The 24,713-nt window shown below is 56.3% G+C and overlaps 1 protein-coding gene across 5 annotated transcripts in view; it reads right to left on the minus strand.

Annotated features, from left to right (window-relative positions):
* The window catches only part of LOC122387537 (nucleolysin TIAR-like), a 201,417-nt gene that overhangs the window by 153,015 nt on the left and 23,689 nt on the right, over nucleotides 1-24,713 (minus strand). The window contains exon 1 of one of the 5 annotated variants that reach the window (XM_043377806.1): nucleotides 18,150-18,450. The exons of the other annotated variants lie outside the window; for them this stretch is intronic. Within the exon in view, the coding sequence (XP_043233741.1) occupies nucleotides 18,150-18,239 (90 nt within the window). The 5' untranslated portion in view covers nucleotides 18,240-18,450. Of the gene's footprint in view, nucleotides 1-18,149; nucleotides 18,451-24,713 lie in introns of those variants that run through there. 5 annotated transcript variants of the gene reach the window in all.

A 24,713-nucleotide genomic window follows, 5' to 3' on the forward strand; every position in this document is an offset into this window, starting at 1 on the left:
GATGGAACGGGCGGCGGGCCGGCCGTCAATCGTCGGATACATCGCCGGCCGCCGGGGCTCGGTTACCGCGGGCGGCCCGCGCACATGGCATCCCCTGCCTGTGACGCTCGCCCCTCCCCGCGGCAGCTGGGTGTACGTAGTCTCGTAATCTGGGAGCGGCGGCCGCGGTCCGGTCCGGCCGCGGAGACCAATCGGACCGCCATCGGCATCGACCCCGCGCCGCCGCCGCCGCGGCAGACCCACAAAAAGCGCCGCCGGCGATTCTCCGACTGTCAGCCGGCGGCGATGATGAGCGGCCTCGCTACCAAACACGACCCGCTGGCGACCGGAGCCGGACCGGGCTACCAAACACGACCCGCTCCCGAGCGGAACCGGACCCGGCCACCAAACAACAAACAGGGACCCGCTCCCGAGCGGAGCCACCAAGCACAACCCGAGCGGAACCACCGAACACGCTCTGCTCCTGAGAGGAGTCCCAAGCACGACCCGGATGAGACCAATGAGACCAAGTCCGGCTGAGCGGTTTGGAAAACCTTATTAGAACTGGGGAAACTATTCAACGAAACGGAACATGGATAGGGTTTGGACAGCTCAGCACTGGATAAATAAGCGATCCCAACAGCAAAACCAGCCTTCGGAAAAAGCGTTCAATCAAAAGGATGGCGCGGATAGGCAGATACCGCGAATGACAGGTCGGCGGGCCATGACAGACCGATACAGCAGGGAGTGGACCAAGAGGGTAGAACTATGGCAAACGCGTGATGGCGGCCCAGCCTCTCCCCAACGGAGATGGCTCCGGACTGAAATGGGTTACTGGGCCACTGGGCTACTGGTTGACTCAAATGGGGCTGAACCGTGCCCATCCGGCCCGATCGCCGTCACTAATTCACCCGATGCCCGGAGAGCGCATCAGCTGCCGATGGACGAGGGGCGCGCCTGGCCCTCCGGACAGCCTGGCTGGGGCCGGGCAGGAGCGGTCACCGGGGTGGTCATCGCCAAACCTGAGGAACGCGCGCACTGTACAGACAGACACCCCCTGACTAGTATGGAGCCAGCTGGTTCCAATTCTAACAGACGCAAATGTTCATTGGCCCGTTCCCAAATTCCTCGAAGGCACTTCAGTGATAAATGTATTGGACAGGGACCCTGAAATAGTTGAGGTGCGCCCACCTAACGTTCAGCCCTGTTCACCACTCCGTTGCGGGCCGTCTCACATCAGACGCTGCCAGTTGGTAACCAGCCGGCCGGGCCGATTACAGCTCGGGGAGCGTGTCCCGATGCGGCGGCGGCGGCGGCTCTGTCGGCGGGACAGCGCGGTCGTCGGGCCGACGTCAGCCCGCGGCGGCGGCCGACGTCAGCCGACACAAGCCTCCGGTAATGGCAGCCGCCGACCACAGGGCGCTGGACGAGCCGACGACTCGTCTCCACAGACCGCCACTCGGCTCCGGTGGCGGGAACAGACGGCCACTCGGCTCCGGTGGCGGGAACAGAGCGCGGGCAGAGCGCCGGGGGAGCGCCGCCGCCCAGCTCTGTCCGGAAGACGTCTGCAGGCGGCGGCGGGTGGAGCCGGTGCGGGCCGATGCTCCGGCCGGGATCGGGCGGATCAGCCTCCCACCGCGAGCCGAGTGGCCGCCGGCCGGGTCACCGGGTCCGAGACCGGCTCAAATGGAGACCGGCCGCCCCGCCCGCCCAGAGACAAATGGGACCGGGAGAGAGCGGCACAGGAGGCCAGCTCATGACCCCAGCTAAGGCCTGTATTTGTAAACTAGAATATCAACCACTGAAAGCCAAGCGATTCAATACGTAATGAGCACATCCGTCAGCGTGTAACTGCAACATTCGAACTGATACAGGTATGGATGAACGTCATGAATTCAAATTAATTTGCGGCATTCCTGAGCCACACAAAAAATATGATAACAATGACGATTTGGGAAAAGCAATTTGGGAAAATCGGTAGCAGCAGGCCACGCAGAGTGTTATTAATCGTGAGATATCAAGGCACTGCGTGACTTATGACGCGCCGTCTTCCCTAATGCATGTATATGTAGTAAATCAACAAATCTAATATAATGTAATGGCGTCTGCGATGGGCGTTTCCGTGCCGTGTCCGGAGCCTCTGGCGGCCAGAGGCAGCGCCACTGATGTTCCACTGGCCCAGTGACGCAAATGAGCCGGCGGCAACAGCGGGAAGCGGCCGGAGGCGGGGCGCGAGCAGAAGGGGGAGGGGCAGAGGGGCGGAGGACGGCGGAAAGATTAACCCGAAAAGCGAGAGCCGGACGACGGGCGAACCGACAGTAACATCACAGGGCAGTAGACAGCGGATATCGGAATGAAGAAAACGGGCATCGGATTGCGAGAGGCAGGGACGGAAGGGAGATGCAGGACCATGCTGCCGGCACTGCGTGCCCGAACAGCGGTCGACGAGCTGATGTAAGGTCTGATGCCCAGATGCCGGCCGCGCCGCCTCCTATCCACTGATAACATGCAAATTGCGGTGTGCGGAGTGGGACCGCCTCCCCGGCTGGAGGGACCGCCGGCGACCGGCCGGGAAATTCCGCGTGTCTCCGGACGGTGACGGGCGCTCTAATGGTGGTCCGCGCTGGCCGGGGAGGGCCGTCGGTCGCCGCCACACACAGCAGGCGTCATCCATCGCCGGCGGCCGGCGGCGGCACGGAGCGCGCCCGGAGGGACGGGGGGAGGGGGCGGCCGCGGCCCGATCGGTCGCGCCCGCTGACAGGCCGTCAGCGGGCCCGTGCCGCCATCAGCGCCGGCCACTATCGGCGGCGCCAGCAGCCGCGCCGGCCGGCGCCGCTGCTCTAATAACAGCGCCGGCAACTGACTGGTCAATCATTACCCGCTGCCGAGTGGCCATTCAATTACCTATCCAATTACTAGGTGATGGCCGCGAGATATGATAGCCTCCACAGGTCATTTTCCGGGTGCGAGCCAGCGGTGGAGGGAGATCATCAGACTGGAGCCGGCGGACACAGCCGGCCGACAGGCAGACGGATGGCAGACGGTACGACGCCGCCAGACACGGGCGCAGGTGGCTCCGATACAGGGCAGATGGCCGGCGTCATGACCGGTGCCAGCATCGCATGCGCTCTGCAGCCTGAGCAGAATTTATGTGCGAGGATTAGCCGAATCAACAGGATCCACTAGGCATCATCAGGCGGCAAATACCAGCCGCATCAGGGAGACGTATCTGCCTGTGTCGCGGGGGAGACAAACGACATCTGGATGAGCCGGAGGGCGTCACGGCCGGACGGGCGATACCTCAGGGAGGAGACGCCGCCTCCGCGGAGACAAATGGGCCGCGCTGGGTCGGCCGAGCAGCCCGGACCCGGGGCGACGCGGAGCGCTGTGGACCGCCCCGGCCGCTCAGAACACGGACGTCACTCACGGACGTGATGACCCGACTCGGCCGGCAAAGGTCACGGACCCAACAGCGAGTCCGGTCATCGGTTCAGGTCAGACAGCTGTCGCCGCCGGTCCGTCCCGGCGGTTACGTCTGCGGAGCCCGGACTCCACCCCGGTTACGTCTGCTGGACTCGAACTCCACGCCGTCTCGATCAGCGGGGCCTGCTTCCTTATCGGTCCCGTCTGCTCGGCCAAACTCCACGCTGTCTCCGTCTGCGCTGCGAGCTCGGGTTCCTTGCCTGTCCCTGCCGGGTCGAGCTCCCTGCCGGCCCCGTTTGCCGAGCCGGGCTCATTGTCCACTCCGTCTACCGGACGTTAATTGCCGCTGTTCAATCATGGGTGTAGTTTGTCGAAATCAATCTAATGTCGTTACGTTTATACATATAAATGGGCAATATATAAACATAAGTACATTTTCAGTTCATATAGGACTCAAGAATATACCTAATGCATAACGTAATATTCCAAGAACGATCTGAGGCCGATAGACGTCTCCGACAGTTCATATAAATTTGTTATCTCCATTCCTTTATGAAACTTCGTCCCAGCTGAGATCAGGTTAGCCAAGCTCAGCTCGATCTTCAATCGAGATTCTCACCAGTATAACGACATCGAAAAGATGCCAAAACCTCTGCAGTCAGCGTCATAATCAATGTGACGGCTTTCAATATCGTCTTCCTCCAGCCAAAGTTAAAATCCGTCAAAATTTGACTAGGTTATGGCAGGAAGGCTGGCATAACGATTAGTTTCATCCGCAAAAAGCAGTTGTGATTTCGGCGCACAATCTTGTGGATTTCATTTTACAGCATAATATGGGGGCTTAGTACAGCGTGCATCAGAAAGTCGTGAGCCGGCTCTGTCGTTTTCCGAGGGCAAAGGGTTGCTCAACAGAAATACATTTAAATGACATCAGACGTTGGCTGACAAAATCGACCTGAGAAACAGCCGTCCAGAGGACTCCGCCTCCCCGCGGTGGACGGTGGGGGGAAGGCCGGCCATGGCCGACCCCAGGCATGTGCGGCCCGCAAGCTGCACAAGCAAACCAAATGGAGTCCGAACTGCCCCCGACGTGCGGGGTGCCGTGGTGCTGGTGCCCTGCGGCCCCGCCGTCTCGCAGCCGTTCCGGTGGCGCCGGGGGACTGGCAGCCCCCTGGTGCCGTCGTCATCCTACCAGACCACCATCATCTACACATCTCCGCGGGTTCGGGCGCGCCGTGTGGCACCGGCGTGGCCCGGCCCGCGTAGATAAGTGAGGCCAGACACCCCCGTCGTGAGGCCCGACGGCGGGGGTCTGCGAGACCGTGGCCCGAGGGTGCCCCGGGGCGGCAACAGCCGGCGCGCCAAGAACCGGAGATACCGCCACAACTGCCAAGTCCGAAGCCGCCTGCTGCTGGTCAGCTGGAACGCGGAGGGAGTCCTCAACAAGACCGGAGAGCTCAGCCGCTGGCTGTCGGACATGAAGGTGGACGTGGTGGCACTTCAAGAGGCCCAGTTGGCGGGCGGAGCGCTGGCAGTGCCGGGATACCAGACGGCCGCGGTAACGCGGAGGGCCCGTGGCAGGCGAGGTCAGGGGTCGTTCCGAGGAGGAGACGTCGCTATCCTCGTCAGGAACGGCCTCAACTTCCAGACCATCCGGGAGTCGCCTCTCCAGCCGCAGGACGACACTACCGAGTGGTGCGCCATACGCGTCATCTTGAGCGCACCAAGACCAACCACCCAACTCAGACACCACCTCGACATCTACAACGTCTACCGCCCGCCCATCAGGACGTCCGCGACTGACGAGCGGGTGGACTTCTTCTCACTGGAGGCCTTCCCGACCCTGGACAACGTCATCATCATGGGAGACGTTAACGGTCACCACCCCGCCTGGGATGTTCATTGTTATAACCCAGACGAGGTCGGCCGACGCGTCTATGACTGGGTCAGCGAGAAGGACTGGCAGGTCCTCAACACCGGCGCATCGACAAGGAGCGGCTACGGAGAGGAGGCACAGCACAGCACCCCGGACGTCGCGCTGGCACACAGCAACCTGGCGCGGCGCTGCACGTGGCAAGCCGGAACAGACCTGGGCAGCGATCATCTGCCTCAGGTCATCACGGCTGCTATCTCCGGCTCTCGCCCTCGCCGAATCAGGAAGGAGCGCTGGGCCTTCCACAAGGCCGACTGGGCTGGCTTTGCCGCTGCCTGTGAGGTGGCGGCTGGTGCCATGTCCGGGGAGGACTCTGTGGAGCGGCTCGCCACGGCCTTCAGCGGTGCCATCAGCGGAGCGAGCGGGAAATACATCCCGCGGGGCGCTCGCGCAGACCCGCAGCCGTGGGCTCTCGACGAGGAGCTGGTGCGAGCCGTGGCAGAGCGCCGGGCAGCGAGGACAGCCGTCCAGGTGGACCCGTCTCCGGAGAACCAGGCTCTCTGGAAGGAGAAGAAGCGGAGAGCTGCGGACGCTGAGGTGGAGGCCAGGCAGCGCTCGTTCCGCAAGTTCGCCTCGACAGAACTCAACCGACCGGCGGCACTCGGACGTGTGACGAAGCTGCTGAGGAAGATGGAGGGTGCAGTGATGGACGCCTGTCCTGGCCAGGCAGTGAGCGGGGACCGCGGCCAGCTGGTCGCGGAGGACCGCTCCAAGGCCGAGGCGTTCGTCCGCACCTACGCCAGCGTCAGCCGCCACACCCGCCATCGTAAGAGGGACCGAGCCGTGAAGGCCAACCTGAAGAGAGCCCACGCGGACCCGTGCATCTGCGAGGGACAGCGGAGCGACGCCTGCCGACCCTTCTCTAGACAAGAGATGCTGGACCAGATGCGGAAAATGAAGAACAAGAAAGCGCCGGGGATGGACGGTGTCTGCACCGAACATCTGCGCCACCTGGGTCCACTCGCCCAGGAGGTGATGCTACGCCTGTTCAACCTGTCATGGCGCTCCGCTGAAGTCCCGTCCGTCTGGAGAAGGGCGGTCATCATACCGATTCCCAAGGCCGGGAAAGACCCACAGGACGTCACAAGCTACCGGCCCATCTCGCTGACCAGCCACATCGCGAAGCTGATGGAGCGGATGGTGTCGGCGAGGGTGACGCACCTGCTGGACCGCGACAACGTCATCCCGGCCGAGCAAGTGGGCTTCAGGCGCGGTCGATCGGCGGAGGAGAACCTGGGACGCCTCATCCAGGAAGTCCAGGATGGATGGAACCTGCCAGCCCCGAAGGGACGTCCATCCGACGGCAAGACAGCCGCCAGGTTCGTACTCACCGCCTACGACTTCTCCAGAGCCTACGATGTGATCGACCACCAGATGCTGCGTCTGAAGATGCTGCACCGACTCCCACGGTGTTACGCAACGTGGATCTTCCACTTCCTGCGAGACCGACGTGCATGCGCGGAGGTCAATGGCGTCCGCAGCAGCAGCCGTCCCTTCCGAGCGGGCCTCCCCCAGGGCTCCGTGCTCGCCCCGACCCTGTTCACCCTGTGGTCGGCGGACTTGGTGGAGGAGCTCCGGAAGGTTGACGGCACATCGATCTACATGTACGCCGACGACACCGCCACCCTCAGCTCCGGAGCGACCATTGCGCAAGCGAAGGTACGCGCTCAGAGAGCTGCAGACGTGATGGCGGCCTGGGCGCGGAAGTGGAAGATGCGGCTGGCGGGCAGCAAGACGCAGGTCCTGGTGCTGTCCCAACGGCACGAAGATGCCCGCGACATCGTGCTGAGGGTGGACGGCACGGCAGTCAAGGGCACCCGACATCTCCATCTGCTCGGCGTGACCTTTGACAGATTGCTCCACTTCGGGGAGCACTGCTCTCGTCTCCGCCGCAAGGTGAAGCCGCGTGTGGCCCAGCTGAGGAAGCTGACGGCGCGCTCGTGGGGCCTGCAAGAGCCGCAGCTGCGAACCGTCGCCAACGGTTACGTCCGTGGTGCACTCGAGTACGCGGCGGCGGCATGGCTCCCGGCGGCGTCGGAGTCGCACGTGGAGCTGCTTGAGAGGGAGATGCGTGCCACAGCGCGCGTCGTGACCGGCTGCCCGATCAGCACGCCGAGAGACCCGCTGATGGCGGAGGCCGGCATGGTCCCGGTCCGGGCGCGCAGGGAGGCGTTGGCCGTCAGGCTGACCGCCACTGCGGCGTCGCAGAGGACCGATGACCCTCTCCGTGAGGTAGCAGCGAGGACAGCCCCCCGACGACTGCGGACCACCACCGGCTGGCGTGATGTGGGACGGGAGGCCCTCACCCGGCTTGGTCTTCAGGAGACACCCGTGGAGGAGCGACTTCACATCACCCTCCCTCCATGGTCGGACTGTTCGGGGGTGGCGATCCGGCTGGACGTCGGCGCGGCTATTAGCAGGGAGGCACGCGACGAGGTCCGCCGGGCGGCGGTCGAAGAACACCTCGCGACCCTGCCAGACCAGGCGACCTGGATCTGGAGCGACGGCTCGGCAGAGGGCGGTGTCGCGTCCGGGGGCAGTGGTGCCCTGATCACCCTGCCCTCTGGAGAAGAGAGGACGACCCGGACGCCGGCCGGCGCCGTCTGCAGTAGCACCCGCGCCGAGCTGGTGGCGATGCGTGCCGCTCTGGAGGAGGTGCAGCAGCTGGAGGACGCAACGTCTGCGACCCCGCTGGTGCTCTGCACCGACTCCCAGGCTGCGCTCGCCACGCTCGCGACGGGCGCCGGAGAACAGCGGACGACGCTGGGAGCCGAGATATGACGCCTGCTCCTGGCGGCCCCGGACAGACCGACATGGCTGCAGTGGGTCCCGGCCCACTGTGGCCTCCCAGGCAACGAACGGGCGGACGAGCTGGCCAAGGAGGCCTCCAGCTTACCACAGGCAGCCGCGCCTGTGGACGTCCGCAGCCTCACTAAGGCAGTCGGCCGCGCCGCCTCCAAGGCCTGGCGAGATCGCTGGCCCGACAGCTTCTTCAGGCGGATTATGAGAGACAGGTTCCCGACACCTGTCCTCAACGAGACGAGGGAAGACGCGGTGAATGTGCACCAGCTTCGAGCGGGCCACTGGGGGCTCTCGTCGAGCTACCTGCACAGGATCGGCCGTCGCCCAACACCGACCTGCCAGCAGTGCGAGGACCTGAAGTGCCCGGCGGCACTGTGTCTGGTCTGCCGAGAGGAGGCCGACACGCCGGAGCACGTGCTGCTGCACTGCCCCTGCCTGGCGGGCAAGCGACTACGCCTGTTCGGGACCATACACCCCGATGCGACTCGGCTGCGGGACGGCGGGGCCGTGGCGGCGCTGGCCCGCGGCTTCCTCCGCCACCGAGAGCCTGCGGGCTACGGCCGGCCGTAGGCCGGCCCGCGGGGAAACAACAACAACAACAACAACCTGAGAAACAAGCATCAACCAGCCAAAACATTGTTTTTACGAATTAGGTCTCACGCTCACACTATGACCCATCCCCGTGGCCCGCATCCTATACACTTGGAGCCGCCGCGCCGGTGCACTGAACGGTCGGAGTTGGCGCCGAGCGATGGCCTGAAAGATAGGCTGTACCGCAGCGCACCGATGTAATGCGGAACGGACACCACGGTGCCAGAGTCGCAGGCGCCGAATGCGTATGAAACGATTTCTCGTCGCTCGCTGCATTTCCACCTACCATACAGATTTGAGGCACCTGACAATTAAAGACGGTCGTGGAAATCAAGCACAAATGGTACAATTCAAATCAGCGATAGGAAGGCGGAATGTCTCGCCTGACGCTAAAAATAATAGAAAGCACAGAAGTCGGGTTGGGGCAAAACATTTGCATACCAGCTTCGCATTACATTATTTTGTAGCCAACCAACGATACAGCAACAGTTGTCAGCTCCCGAAGTCCAGGAGGATGCTAAAATATTCATCGCCGGGTAAATGAAATATTGCAATTTACCGCCGTATCCATTACATAGCACTGTAAAACAACATCGAATGTGATTGGAAGCAGGATTGCGGCGTATGACATGTCATGAACTGGATATGGATAAATGCTACCGAAAATAAAACCAATCACCCCAAGAAGCCGAACTGCGCAAAAAGCTGACGAAAGTTCGGACCTGGATTCACAAAGCGCCCGTTTTGGCCCGCCCCACAGCGTTTGATCGCGTCCGTCCGGGCCAGCCGTCAGCACCGGTCCGCTCTCGGGCCGGCCGGTGCGGTCCCATCCGACCCACCGCAGCCCGCCGGCCCGGCTGTTCCGCCATCGACCCGTCGCCAGAACCAGCCACTCCGGTCTTGTTTATCGCCGCTTCACCAGTTGACGGCGGCCAACTTCGAGCCAACTCTGTCGCCGGCCGCATTTGCATGTTATCAGCGCGCGGCGATTAAACTGATCACGGTCGATGTGGCCGTATGGGCCATCGTCCGGCCGAGATGGTCGTCTGCTGGCGAAGCGACCGACCGACCGACCGACCGACCAGCCGGCCGGCCGACCGACCGACAGTCCCACAGTGCGGCTCATGACGCGGCCCTGCTCTATGTAGGGGACTGAAGGGACAGCTCCAGTGGTCAGGACAGCATGGGGATTGTAAATAACGCACTACCCCGTGGTTCACACAAAATGATCGTTACCTCATGATCTACTTTTGACTTTATAATGACCCCTGAATGAGCGACGGTGGCAATGTTGCAATAACAACTCGGCACAACCAAGCAGGCAAAACCAAGCACAATTCATTCAGGGACGCTCGATTTTATTTTGTTTTTCATTTGTTTGTTTTTAATGCCACAAAATTAATATATCAGCCAAGACAAGCTTTTAGACCGGCTTGCCTATAATTCGTTCTTTTTTTTTAACAAAATGACTGTTTATGAATGGCAGCATGAATGCTTCAAGTCTGTGTCCAAATACGTCGCACTATTAAAGTGAGAAGATGTCGAAATATTATCCTACATCCCCCGGAGCGCCGATTTGTTTGTTTGTTGGTGGAGATTTATTACAGTGACAGATAACCACTGAGGTTGACGGAGATGGCAGGCTACCGCCTCCCAGCTCCTTTGAATGCTCTCCCGAAGAAGCCCGAATGCCGCTGCATCATATCTTAGCCGCATCAGTACATAAAGCACAGACCCCCGGGTCCTGCTAACCGTTCATTCATGCGGCATCTGAACACAAGATCGCCACGGCAGCACACAGGCGGCTTCCTGGACATGGCGATGTTGGCGGTAATGTTGAACCACCTTGGTCGACCGGCTATCAGCCGCAGTCACCTGATTACCGGTACCCCCATCTCGGCGGTGGGGGCGGAGGGGGGGGGGGAGCTAAGCCGGCACAGTGGTCATGGTAGGCACTGTGCGACTCGTCAGCAGATGGCTATGGACTAGTCTGTCCTCCAGCGGCACCTTAGCAGCTCATATGTCAAATATTTCTGACCCGAGATTTCATCCAAAAATTCCTCGTGCATTTCTCCCCTCGCCCCCAAGAAGTGCGATGCAAAACACGTTTACCTACCATGACAAATCACGCATTAAACACGCTGAAGATGCTCAGGGTTGTAATGGTGATACCAATAAATGGGGCAAAATTATGGAACACTTTGACCTAGGCTTAATGCGAATTTATTTGACCAAGCACTTCTGATCAATGTAGTTTTTATTTTTTAATGAATATGAAAATAAATTAAATTCTTCGTTTAATTAGACAGACAGCAACACAACAAAAGGGCACCACGGCCTGTCCAAAATTGTACCGCCCACCAGTCTTGTCCTGTCTGTTCAGGTTTTAAAGACGTTTACCAACACCTTGCTATCAAGAGGACCATCAATCCCTCGTTTCAGTGAGGGCTACCAAAATGCTAGTCGCGCACAGATGACTGAAAATCTTCCTTTTGACGCCCCGGGTTGGTCAGCGCGTGGACTAAAGCGCGCATTGCGTTTCGATGAAAGCACTTGCCGCCGCATAATGACATTTATGCAAGACGATAAGCTATGGAGCTAAGCTAAGCACACTTAACGGATTCCCAGAGAAGCCATACCACGAAGTGCAGCTGAACGCCAACTCGATGATGGCACAGCTTGACGGTCGCCATGTTTCTAAAAGCAGTCGCTGACTTATCGAGTGCTCCAGGAACCAGCCCAACGACAGTGTGCCGCAGATGAAGGTCAACGATATACAGCACTAACTATACACGAATAAAGCGAATATCAACAAGTTCGTAAAATCATTTCTAATGAATATCAACAATAAATGAATAACAGTGTGGCAAGTATCTAGATGATGTTGTTTGGCTGAAAACATTTCGGACACTCCTAATCGATTTTCATTAATGCTACCCACAATGACATGCCCGCATTCTTTTTTATAACAAGCAGTTCATTCAGAAAAGATTGACTGAAACGTTACATCTATTAGTGAAACGGTGACGTTTAGTCTGCGTGGCTAATATGGAGCGTAAAACGAACTGGGGCATGTCCCGTTCAACCACTGGACTCTGACACGCCACATACACCCAGCTGGCGACAATACCGAGTGGTGATGACTACTCGGCCTGATCGCCTGACAACGCGGCCCGTTTCCAACAACAGCCACGGTAATTAGCAACTGCGGCTAAACAGTGCATCGCAAGCAACGAGAAGCCATAAAACATCCTCGTAAGCAAACCAAACCGAACAAAAACACTTCCCCGTGCCATTGGCTGACTGCAGCAAATCGAAAATGAGCCTAAATGGTCCTAAACCTTAAATGTGGACTTCTAAAGCCATAAATATCCGGAAATGTTGGGTTATTTAATACTGAGACAACATCGAAACAGGGAAATCAATGAATGGAGAGTGCTCTATATTTAGCCTGAGGGCCATGCCTATATTGATGACGTGTTGGCTCGCCGACGGGACGGCCCGCGAGTCCCCGGTCTGAGTGAGCGAATTTTCGGCCAGCGCAGACCGAGACGGCACAGTCGGCCTGATTTGGTCATTTTACAAGGCTCTGATGCATAGGGCTCGATCGCGGTAGCGACATCCTCCGCTATACCAATTACCGGTGTCGCCTAGCCAGTGCGACTGAGATCATGGATTGAAAGCACGGGTCGTGACACCTGTTTCAGCACCTGTAACTGCACCACCGTTCAGCTTCAGCTAATACCGAATCCCACTGAAATACCGACACGTCTAGACATGAGGATACCGTGAGCAGTTACCGAAAACACACAGCTAATACAGCTGCCCGACTCAGGTCGACGGGTTCAACACCAGCCAACTCGTCTGACAGCTGCGTAATCGTGTCTCTTTCGTGAGCGGCCTCACCTTCCGGTGCGATCACCACACCGCGCCGAGCCCTCCCCTTCACCAACGTCCCATACCGCTCGGGTACCGTCCGAGCCCTCCCCTTCACCAACGTCCCACACCGCTCGGGTCCCGCCGCCGCCCTCCCCTTCACCAACGTCCCACACCGCTCGGGTACCGTCCGAGCCCTCCCCTTCACCAACGTCCCATACCGCTCGGGTACCGTCCGAGCCCTCCCCTTCACCAACGTCCCACACCGCTCGGGTCCCGCCGCCGCCTCCCTGCGCCGCTGGGCCCGCGCTCCGCCAGAGACGGCGTCGGACAGCCCGCTCGGACGTGAGGACCGGGTCGGGACCAACAGAGCGAGAACAGCCGGTCCGGCGGACCGCGGACCACGCAGTCAGCCACAGACGGTCGCCCCGTCTCCCACAAACACTTCCGTGCTGCACACACGTTACTGCTAGGTCGAACAGAGAACTCGTAGTAAAGGACCTGGCGTGCCCTGGAAGCGCACATCCCAAAATCCAAAAAAGTACCTACCCTAACGAACGGGCCTAACCCATACCCTTCCATGCTTCCTTGGCCTGATAAGACATGAAGGCGACAGGCGGACTTCAGTATAAAATCACTGAATGTCGTCATGTGAGTTAATACCACGATTTGAGAGTCCGACCGCAGACTTCGGGTCGTCAGTCGGCCACAGGTCAGCCGACCAAAGATCGCGCCGATCTGTTTGACGGTATCAGACTTGACCCAAGACGACGACGCCCGACAACCGAGAGCAGACTCAGACGCGGCCGCGCACCGGCCGCGCTGCAGTGGCGCAGCCAGAACTCTGGCGACGGGGGTGAGAGACGTTCGCGATGGGCCCCCCCAGCAAAGTGCCCCCCCCCTCAACCTAATGGGGGCCCCTTACCAACAACGAAAGTTCAGATCATTGTCCTGATCATTACCAGCCAAATCGGGGAAAAGGACAAATATCTCTTGATCTGAAGAGGCACGTAAAAAACAACAGCATATTTACAGAAACACGACCATTCTGCCCATATTTGATGGACAGCGTGCAATTGATGGCCAGCGGCCACTCAAATGGTCGGGCTAGGTCAAAAAGCTTTTAAAAAAGCTCAACATCAGTTTTTCGACTATTACTTTTGATATAGGAGACGAGGTAGAGTAATGAAATTGTCTTGAAGGTGTTAGATCATACATACGGATGAGTTGATGACCATCATGAACTTCTCAAGTAGGTAGGTAAGGGCATGACCTTGATCTGCGGTCACATTTTGAAGTTCAACTTTTTATGTGAAATTATAGGTGTTAACATTCGATGCATGTTAACGAGAGAATGATGACGAAGTAAATGTCTCATAATTTTTCTCACCAAAGTTCTTGCAAAAGTTTTTAGCAAAACTATTTTGGTAAAATGCGACTATTTAGATGGTTTTGCCCTCCGCTCTGTAGCCAAACCATTGACATGAGGCATTGAGGTCAAATCTTAAAAGCGACAGCGTTTTGAAAGGCCTATCGAATGAGTTGTTCCGCGAAGCTCTAGCTCTTTGGTTCACGAGTTATACGGTTATTTGTGAAAATATAAAAACTAGATTTTTTTTCGTCGTAATCTTGTCTTCGTGTTTATCATAATTTTATCATAATTTCATCTTCGATGACCTCAGCGATGACCTTATCGAAAAATGACCTCTACGATTCTGAAGCATCCTACAGCTATCTGTTGCTTTTCTCGTCTTTCTAGCCTTCTTAAACTATGATCGGGTCGACGGGTTTGGCCGATACGCCCCCCCCCCCCGCCCATGGCTGATTGCACGCGTTAGAGACTAGAGAGCTATCGAACCCATGCTTGCAGCGCGCTATAGCTTTATATGTCCTCGAGTGTCGAAATAGGCGAAACTTTTCCTTCGATGAACATGATGACGTGGGCTTTGGTCTGAACTGCAACATGACTGAAGTAATTTCTTTATGATTTTCGACGCTCTTTAGAAAGCCGCCTAACCGCCGCACTTGTCGCTACGTGACCCTGGAGTCAGGTTAGAAGGGAATATTCAAACACCCCTCAGGGGCGTAAAACTGGAAAGCCTGGGGCCCTGCTCTGCGGGGCGCGGTCGAGCGAGGCTAGTGCCAGCTCGGGATGTTTACAAGCCCACGTAAAGCCCTCAAGAATCTGCATAGAGCACAGGCCTTTCAAGACTTAGGGGGTTAGCTATCAACAATCGACATGGTCTTTTGAGACCTGCGTGGTGGCTATCAGAGGTCGGTGCCGGTGGGCCCCTCAAAAGCCGGTGCAGGAGCCTCAGATGTCAGTTTGGAGCCATCATGGACCGGTGTGGAGTCCTGATGAATACCTAGGCGTCAAACCCCTAGACGTTAGGGTGGGGCCGGGCGGTGAGGCAGGCACAGGCCTGAAGAGAAGAGGAATTTTCAGATGTCGGCTTGGCATCTTAAGGGCCCTGCATGCGCCTTCTCAGAGGCTGACATATCGTACCGCGGGACCTCCATGAGCCTCAAAAACCTCTATGGGCCCCCTCACGCCTGGGGTATGCTTGCTTCCTAGTTCCTGAAGCATAAAATCTCTGAATCTTGAGATGGGCCCATTAGACATGAACTGGGCCCTCAATATACATGTGGTGAGTTGACCTATATCAAACATGATATCGGCTCAATCAGGATTGGGATAGGCCCTCTCAGACCCAGACCAGGCACGGAGTACGGACCCTCCCACACATAGGATGATCATTTCATTCCTGGGATGAGTCTTCTCAGGCCTGAACTGGGCCCTCTCAGACCTGAAATGGGCCCCTCTCAGGGCTGAAGTGGACCCTCTCAGGCCTCAAATAGGTCCTCTAGGGCCTGAAATGGGCCCTCTCAGGCCTGACATTAGCCCTCTCAGATCTGAAATGGGCCCTCTCAGACCTGAAATGGTCCCTATCATGTCTAAAAAAGGGCCCCTCATACCGTAACTGGGCCATCTCAGGTCTGAAATGGTGCCTCTTATGCCTGAAATGGGCCCCTCTCAGGCCTCAAACGGGCCCTCTCTGGCCTCAAACGGGCTCTCTCTGGCCTCAAACAGGCCCTCTAGGGCATGAAATGAGCCCTCTCAAGCTTGAAATGGGCCCCCTCAGGCCTGAAATGGCCCCTCTCAGGCCTGAAATGGGCCCCTCTCAGGCCTGAAATGGGCCCTATCAGGCCTCAAACATGCCCTCTAGGGCCTGAAATGGACCCCTTCAGGCCTGAAATGGGCCCTCACAGGCATTAAATGGGCCCTCTCAGGCCTGAAATGGGCCCCTCTCAAGCCTCAAACAGCCCCTCTAGGGCCTGAAATGGACCCTCTCAAGCTTCAACTGGGCCCCTTCAGGCCTGAAATGGGCCCTCACAGACCTGAAATGGGCCCTCACAGACCTGAAATGGGCCCTCTCAGGCCTGAAGTGGCCCTCTCATGCCATGGAACGGGCCCTCCTAGGCCTTGGATGCACCCCCTTAAATCATAAAATGGGACTATAAATCCTAAAGGGGGGCTATCAGGCCTGAAAACTGTTTTTCAGTCCTATGACAAACCTTGACATTAGTGATAAAAAATTGTCAGGCTGCATAACGTTACAGTTCGAATCGACGGTGGGCCCCTAGGATAAGAGACGGGGGTGAGATCTCACCCCTTTCACCCCCCCCCCTGGCTGCGCCACTGCGGCGCGCTGGTTAGGTGTGGTGGGAGGCTCCGATATAGCGGCGGTCGGCACGCGCTGTCACCGGACAAGGGGCGGACCCGAGCACACTGTGCGTGCCCGGTACCAAGAGCACGCAGACACCGCACGCGAGCAGTAGCGTGATTTTGGGACAGCCGACATGACATGTCACAGTGTAACGTGAACTGATGTGACGTTGGCGACTTTGTTAGGCAGTGCGTTTTGTAAATGGAAGTGTCATGTTTCAACTAGGATACCTAATGCACTCGTTGCAAAATTCATTTGGCATGCTTCCACTCGTGGCCAGCGCGCGGTCAGGAATCTATGGTAACCTTCCCCGGTCTTGCCTTCTCATAACGCATTTTGACAAGTCTTGCCATTCGCTAACTTTAAGCACAGAAGTCGATTGACTATAATTTGAGACCGGACTGCTACAACTATTAGGGGAATTCGCATCGACTAATCATATCTAAACCATGTCACTGGACCACCATACCATCTAAGCGATTAATTGAAAATGAGGCAATGGAAATGAAGTTCGAATGACGACAAACCTATGAATATTGCATTCTGTTGTAGGGCTAGGGCCTAGGGGCAATGTACCCTTTGAACCGTTGCCATCAAAAGTTTTTGTGAGAGAGCTATGCATGATGTATAAACTAGTTATGTAACTGAGAAATGCGCCCTAAGCGAGTCGTGCAACTACCTACCAGGTGAAAGTGTTTATTTATAGACGTCATGTGTCATGCACACACTGAGACTGAAGGCTATTCTAAATATCGTAGGTAAGTAGGTACAAACTCAACGGGTTATGGGAAATACTCGGCGATATCAGAGAAAAAAATACCATGAGCTTATCCGTTTATAATCAGAAAAAATATATATAAAAATGAGCTAGCTTACGCAATCGTGAAGGAAGACCCATACATACTTACATGGTGAACAAAAAGACTACCAAAGTCCAAAACTGTTTCTGCTAGTTCTGCTTTTGTACACACTCGATTTATTTCTAACTTCTGATACCTACGACCATGTGGAAGTGGGTGGCTTCACTTGCTGACAGTTACTAGCGAGCCGATGTTCTTATCAGTTAGGTGGCATCCAAACATAAATGTGGCATCGTTTTGTAACACCGTCCTGATCTTTCCACAAAACAGCGAGCAACAAACTGATGAAGCATTTAAAACATAAATATTTCCATTTCATACTACACCACTGACCAACCAGTACCTACATATTGCCATCAGGTACTTAACAGCAGCCCATGCAGAAAAAAACGTTACAAGTCGGCGGTCAGTGGCTGCCGATTCGTCCTGGGAATTTCCGTGGGAATGGGATGATGGGGCACGTTTGCGCAGCTGTCAGCGGACTGAGCGGAGGCAGCGGGACTGGTCGGGACGACACTGTCATCCGTCCGTCCGTCTGTCGGTGTACAACACTGTCTCCGGGCGGGTGTCGGGAGACAGCGCTCTAGTCCACCCGGGTGTCGGGGGGCCGAGCGTGCGGCGACAGGACACAGACCTCGTGGGCTGACAGTGACTCACTGGCATTGAGCACCAGAGTAGGGCATTTTGAGGTCTATTGAGAAGACTGATCGTGATCCATCATACAACTCATCACTGAACAAAGTCTCGACCTCGACCCGAACCGACATAACTCGGCCTGACCAGTCATAAGTCGCCACCCGGCCCGGCCCAGCCGCACCGGGAGCCCGGGAACTCCCCGGCCGACTGGCCGGCCGGTCGGCACGCCGAGCGCACGTGCCCGGCACACGAGCTGCGTGCCCCCTCCCCAGCGGCTGCGTGCCGACGCGTGTCCGGTCTGCCCGTGCGGGCGGCGCCTACCTTGTGCGAGAGGCCGGCGGCCGGCGGCGGCGCGCTGCCCGGGTACGGCCCGCCCAGCAGGCTCGGCAGCGGGATGGGCACAAACACCATCTTGAGGTCCGCCAGGGCTGCGGCTGGTGCTGCTGACTCGGCCGGCCAGCGCTCACTCCGGACGGACGCGCTCCGACGAGAGCGGGCGAGCGGGCGCTGCAACCGGCGCGGCGCGGCGCTCCCTCCGCCAACAGGGGGCACCGAGGGCGAGCGGGCACAGCGCCGCACAGAGCACCCGGCCAGCAGTCGACAGCGCCGCAGCCACCGTCCGACACTCGCCGCCGTACAATGCGGGCCGCCGCTGACGGGCGCCGCCCGCCCGCCGCCGCCGGAGAGAGGGAGAGAGGAGCACATCGATTTTCGCCGCCGGCGCCTCACCCGTCGTCAAATATTGTACTTCGAAGCGTGGAAGATACGGCATCATTAATGGCGATTCGTGCGGGAGGTGGAAGCGGTGGCCGATGTCAGCTGGCGGCGCCCGTCTGCCGCCCGTGGCGCCGGCCGGCCAGCAGAATCCATCAGCACGAGATGGCCAGCGGACGGCCGCCCTCACATAAAAACGGGCCTGGTCCCCGCGGGCTGAGCGGAGACGGCACCAGAACAGGGCGGCAACACGGCCGGGGCGGGCCGAGCGCTCAGGACTGGGAGCCCGGACCGAGCGCAGCACTCTGCAGAACGGCCTGAGCAGAGGAGCCGACATGGCGCCACGGGGAGCTGGCAGGAGCTGACAGCCGGGTGGCAACGCCGGGCGGCCCACACGAACCGAGGATCACACGAAAATAGCAAACTATTCGAGACAAACCCCAATGCAGATGAGGTTGTCCCATTTTGTCACCTTATTGGGGCTTAAGGAAGCGCCGACTACCATCGTTATTTGTGGCCATAACGTAGAGGTCGTCACATCAACTATTATTGTAATAAAAGAGCGCACTGCAGTGAACTGTTCAATAACGTTCTTTGAAATGATGACATGTTGGGATGCAGCAAATGTCGACTGCTCCAAAATGACGATCTCCCACTTTATGTTCCAGTCACCCATTGCCCTTCAGCGTCTCCATGCCGTCATCACCTGCCGATCAGCCCGGCCCTGCGGCGTAGGCCGGCCGCCGTCTTTGTGACGGTCGACGTTCGTTCGTTCCGTGCGGCGGCGGCGGTGGGCGCGCCGTCACGGTCGGCGCCGCCGGTTTCAGGATGACAGAGTGCGCCCGGCCGTACCAGCGGGCCACAATGAGCACGCGGCCACCCGCCGCCGGGAACGGAGAGCCGCGCGGCCCGGGGAGGGGAGGAGGGGAGGGGCGGGTGACGGGTCACGCGCAGTGAGACAGGAGGAGCCGGGTGGGGGACAGACAGGGAGACAGGCCTGTGCCCGGTGAGGAGGTCTCTGTCATGCTACATAGCAGCAAGGAAAGACAAAATGTGAGTTACTATTGTGAAACCGTCAAAATTGGGAGCAACACTTTATACATGCGTTCATTTCAAGAACATGGCAGTGCCTAAGCGTTCTAATTTTTCTTACATCAATTCGAGAGCGAGACACCTACTTTCTCGATCTATTGCCCTCAAGAAAAAAAAATATGATGGCTAATTCGAGCCAAAAGAATCGCCGTAGCTATGCGAACAGCACACTGGCCTGAAATGAAATTCCGTATGCCTCGCAAGCATTTCGGTATTATTTGTCACTTGAGGTTCGACGCGGCAGTGGAATAGGCCTGCTGATAGAATTCGGCAGCTCTATATCGGGCCCTGCTCGCTCCGTGATCTACCGGGTTTAGCGCCTAATATCGTTCGCCCTTTAAAGTGGCCGCTGTCCCTGAAAGCTTTACGAGCCATCGGCGTCGGTCGTTTGGCGCGGGCCGGCCGGTCGGACGGGCGACGGAGGGGCCGCCGCCGCCGCAGCCTCCGCCGGGCCCACGCCCTGCTCAGCTCTCCACGCCGCCACCAGCCCAGCGCCAATCGATCCCGTCCACAGATGAATCATGAACGAGAATCGGTCAGAGGAAATGAGGTGCCTTATCCATACAGCGCTGCCGCCGCGGAAGATAAACACCACTGTCCGGTGCGCGGCTCAGTGCGCGGTCTCGCCGCCGACCATCCGACAGTCGGCGCCCGACTCTCTCCTGTCGACCGCGACGGTCGGCGCTCCGTCGGCCGACAGCCGGTGGGAAAACGGCCCCGGGCCGCGGCCGGCCACAACTGCGGCGGCCTAGTACGAGCCGATAAATCCCATCGGGACCGCATCCGCGCAGATGGAGCGGCCGCCGGCGCCGCTGGCAGAACTCGTCCAGAGTGCCGACAGAGGCGCGAACAAAGTGCCGGCGCCGACAGAGAGCGCCGCCGGCCATACAGCGAGTGGGACCGACCGTGAATGGAAAACAGAGCAGCCGACCTGACACGGGCGGCCGCGTAGTATCGGAAAATGAATGTAGATGGCAGCACAAACGACGGCCTGGACTGTTAGAGTGTACCGCATGGCACACTCCTCGAAGTGAATGGCGCATCGGCTCCAGCCAGACAGCACAAGGCGCGGCAGTCCATAGTTTTGAATCCCTGGAGCGCTACACTGATGAGGGACAAAAGCAAGGGGTAGGAAAAAATAAATGCTTAGTGACAGTTACACCATCATTCGATAAGCGTGACAACATCATTACCATAAAAAATATGTATTGCATATCGTGAAGCAATTAGTATTGTTAAATACATATGTGGTTTCCTTATGCAGTTAGCACACAATGGCCCACACCAGTCACCCACTCTTGACACCCCTGGGCCACCAGCTGTGTTCGGCCCCGTAGGCCGTAGTTACCTTGAGTACCTACGCTGGCGACCAGACCCGTGAGTGTCCTTTGCCAGGTGATCAGCAGCGCTCACTTCCCATCTGTTATGCAGACGTGAAACTCGGCGCAGTTCCGCCGCCAGGAGCCCACTTTCGCCACCAAACGAGGCCACATAGCAAGGTATTCAAGTTTACGCGCCCACTGAGCCGGCCGACTAGGCACGCTCGGAATGCATTATATAAGCCCAGGGATGTCGGCACGACAGAGGACAGCGTTTGGCTATTCCCGTACACGGCTGCTTCAGTTCCTCAATAACCACGTAGCAAATGTCGCTGTCTGTAATAATCAGCATATCAACATAATAACAGAAATTCAGCAGGTCGTGATGATAGACACCATTCCCGTCCCTTATGAGAGGCCGAGACAACTGCCTCTCCATCACATCTAGACTTCACCAATAGAGCCTCTTCACGATCAGTTTTAATGACCAAGGAAATCGTTCCATCCTTGAGACCGTATTTGGAGAGGAAGTGGAGACAGCTGTTTCGCGACAAATGCCTATAGTCAGGGTAACGCCGAGGGACGTGGGGATGTGGGGAGGAGGCCCTCGTAGTCGGGAGACGTAGCAGGGCGCGGGGGAGGGAGGGCCGGGGACGGGGACGCGGGGGGGGGGGAGAGAGACGGAAGCGGTCGGAGACGCCGGATATCGCCCGAGGTCGCTCTAGCCCGTCCCTCCACGGAGCGGATATAGGCGCCGCGGCCTGCCCCTTCCCCGCGCCTAGTCAGACATCGGAGGGCATCGTGCTGGGGGTTATAGTCGGGAGCTCCCCTGTCGCGATTACGCCTCGCTGATTTCGTCGTGCTAGTCGATTAAAAAGTCAAACGTCACGATATCCATTCAGCCCGCGATAAATGTCATTCGTTACTGACAAGAACGAATCCAGTACCAGGTCTGCCTGATATCCTACAATAAGTAAAAATTTGCCGTCCCTGAAAGATATGCCTAGAAGAAAGGAAACTGACGGCCAGCATGAGGCCCTTTAACCACAAAATAACCTCGAGCAGCAGATAGTATTTAAGGCCCACCTTTGCACTGTCACCGAGGCGCTGGTAAAAGGTCGTCCTAAATATTGTAGCGTCAGACGTTCATTGCATTAATTATTCCTCGCATGGAGCATGATATAAGCATTCGCATACCTAACATCACCTATATATATTGAGACGGGTTACACAGCACATTGGGTGGACGCGTTTCGTCTAAATGACTTTTTCGACACCCTCTCGGAAATTAAAACAATACAAACACACAAGAATAAAACTAGCACAGCAGTCTCACACTCTGTAGAAATACAGCATGCTAAGAATGCGCATTACTACAAATGATAACCTTCGATAAAAACTATTTGTCGGTACACAGCTACTGTTACATAATCATCGACGAGAATAAAAATAGCACACTTATAACGACTCGAACGGTAAGTTTTTTAAGTCAAGTTTTTAATGCTGAACACTGCTGCTGATTTTGCCCACTTAATAAACCCTACCCTGGTATTGATCGTATCGTTCGTTGTAATAAATGCCGCTTCGGTCGCTCTCCGACATCCCTTGTTCCCACAATTCGCTAACACTTTCGCCCCGTCCCAATTTGGCAAATGACTAGTGGAATGTGCGTGAACAACAAAGGCACTGTGGTCGGCGTCGTTTCGTATGTCTCGCTTGTGCTCTTTTAAGCGTGTTTGGATTCCCCTACCAGTTTCTCCAATATAAGATTTGTCGCAGTTGCCACACGGTACCTGATAAACTACGCTAAGTTCTCTATTTCTAGAAGTTTTCTTTTGAGTTAACTCACCTATCTTCTTTCCAGTGGTCAGTGCCACCTTGAAGCCTGTCGTTTCGAGTTTCTGAGTGATGCTTTCGGCTACTTTTGAGTTCGGTATTGAAATAAATCGTGTGTCTTTCTTTCGAGCTGTTTCGTTCCTCGTTTTGTTTCGAATGTCTAAAGCCTTCTTTTTCAAACGAATGAGAAGACCCTTTGGGTACTTCAGCTTCATGAAAGATGAAAAGATATGCCGGATTTCGTCATCGAGATATTCTTCGCTGCATATCCGGAAAGCCCTTAAAAAGAACCCCAAGACTATCCCACTTTTGACCCTCTCGTTATGGCCTGAAAAATAATGAACGTAGTCTTCCTTATTTGTAGGTTTACGATACACTTTGAATTTTGCATGACTACCACTTCGTACTACTTCGGTATCTAAGAAGGGAATGGAGCCGTTTCTCTCTGTTTCTATAGTGAACTGGATATTTGGGTCAACCGCGTTCAGTTCGTCAAGTTTCGTTTTCAAGTCAATGTCTTTTGGCGCTACAACTAAGACGTCGTCAACATATCGCACCCACAATACATTTTCACCCATGATATTTTGGTACCTGTGTTTTTCTAGCCACTCCATATAAAGGCAAGCAGCCACCGGACTGAGAGGCGATCCCATAGCTAGCCCGCTGTGCTGAACATACTCATCTGACTCGAACCTGAATCCTCCAAATTTCATGCACATTGATACAAGGCTAATATAGTCAGATTTTGCGAGCGGTAACTGATCTGAATCCATCTTTTCGACTACATTTTTGATAACCCTAAGGGCATCATCTACTGGTACATTAGTAAAGAGAGACTTCACGTCAAAGCTGGCCAGGTACTTATCTGTTAAGTCGGTGTTCTTAAGTCGTTCGATCAGATCGTCGCTGTTTCGTAAGTGTGCATCACTGACCGCCCCCAGGTTCGCGGTGAGCGGCTTCGCAAGTGTTTTCGCTAGTCGATGGGGTGCGCTACCGATGCCGGATGTAATCGGTCGTAATGGTATGCCGTCTTTATGCAGTTTCGGGAGGCCGCGCATCTTCGGTGCTTCTGGTGCTTCCTCTAGTAGGTGTAACATGTTTTTGCCTTTCTCTGTTTTCTTCAGAACTTTTCTTGCGTCTTTATTGAACTGTTTGCTGATCTTGTCAACGAATCCATGCGGCTTTTTTGTGTACGTATCACTGTCGTCGAGAAGAACTTGCATTTTTTCTACGTAGTCTATTTTGTTGATGATCACCACTCCTCCTCCTTTATCTGCGGGAGTGATCACTATGGACGGATCATCCGCTAACGTTTTGAGTGCCTTCATATAACGTCTGGGTAGCTTGTCTGGCTCACTATCAGCTAGTGCCTTGCAACATAAAATGATACCTTGAATGAATCCTTTTTCTATATCATCTTCGCTGCTCTTGTAATTCCGCTGGACGTGCTCCATGTAACTGTTCCTATCCTTTCCAGAGTCGAATTTCATACCCAATGCTAAGGCATCCTTTTCGTCATCACTTAACTGCCGAGACGAAAGATTGGTCAGAATATCAACGTTACCCACTTCTTTCCAGGGACTTGTTTCACAAAGCGTCCGTAGTTTTCGTGTCAGATTCGTCTTCTGGCTGTCGTTAAAGTCGCTAAGTTTCGTTCGTAACGCTGCAGGTAGCGGTAATCCCTTGACATCATCGCGTAGTTCGTATATTTTGTTCTGCAGATCAGTACACGCTTCTTCTAGATATCTTCGAGCTGAATCACCAAACGGATGAGCTTTACTTTTGTTCTTGAGATATTGTGGAGCTGATTTAGGTAACACCTGTTCCACTAAACATTCACGAAGAAATTTCAGGCGGTTTAAACTGCTTGCTAGTTTTTTCTTGGTGTGGTATTCTTTCATTTCCGTGCTGCTTATTCCGCTCA

Source organism: Amphibalanus amphitrite, unplaced genomic scaffold, assembly GCF_019059575.1.
Source record: "Amphibalanus amphitrite isolate SeventyFive unplaced genomic scaffold, NRLGWU_Aamphi_draft 000289F_arrow, whole genome shotgun sequence".
Taxonomy (NCBI): Eukaryota; Metazoa; Arthropoda; class Thecostraca; order Balanomorpha; family Balanidae; genus Amphibalanus; species Amphibalanus amphitrite.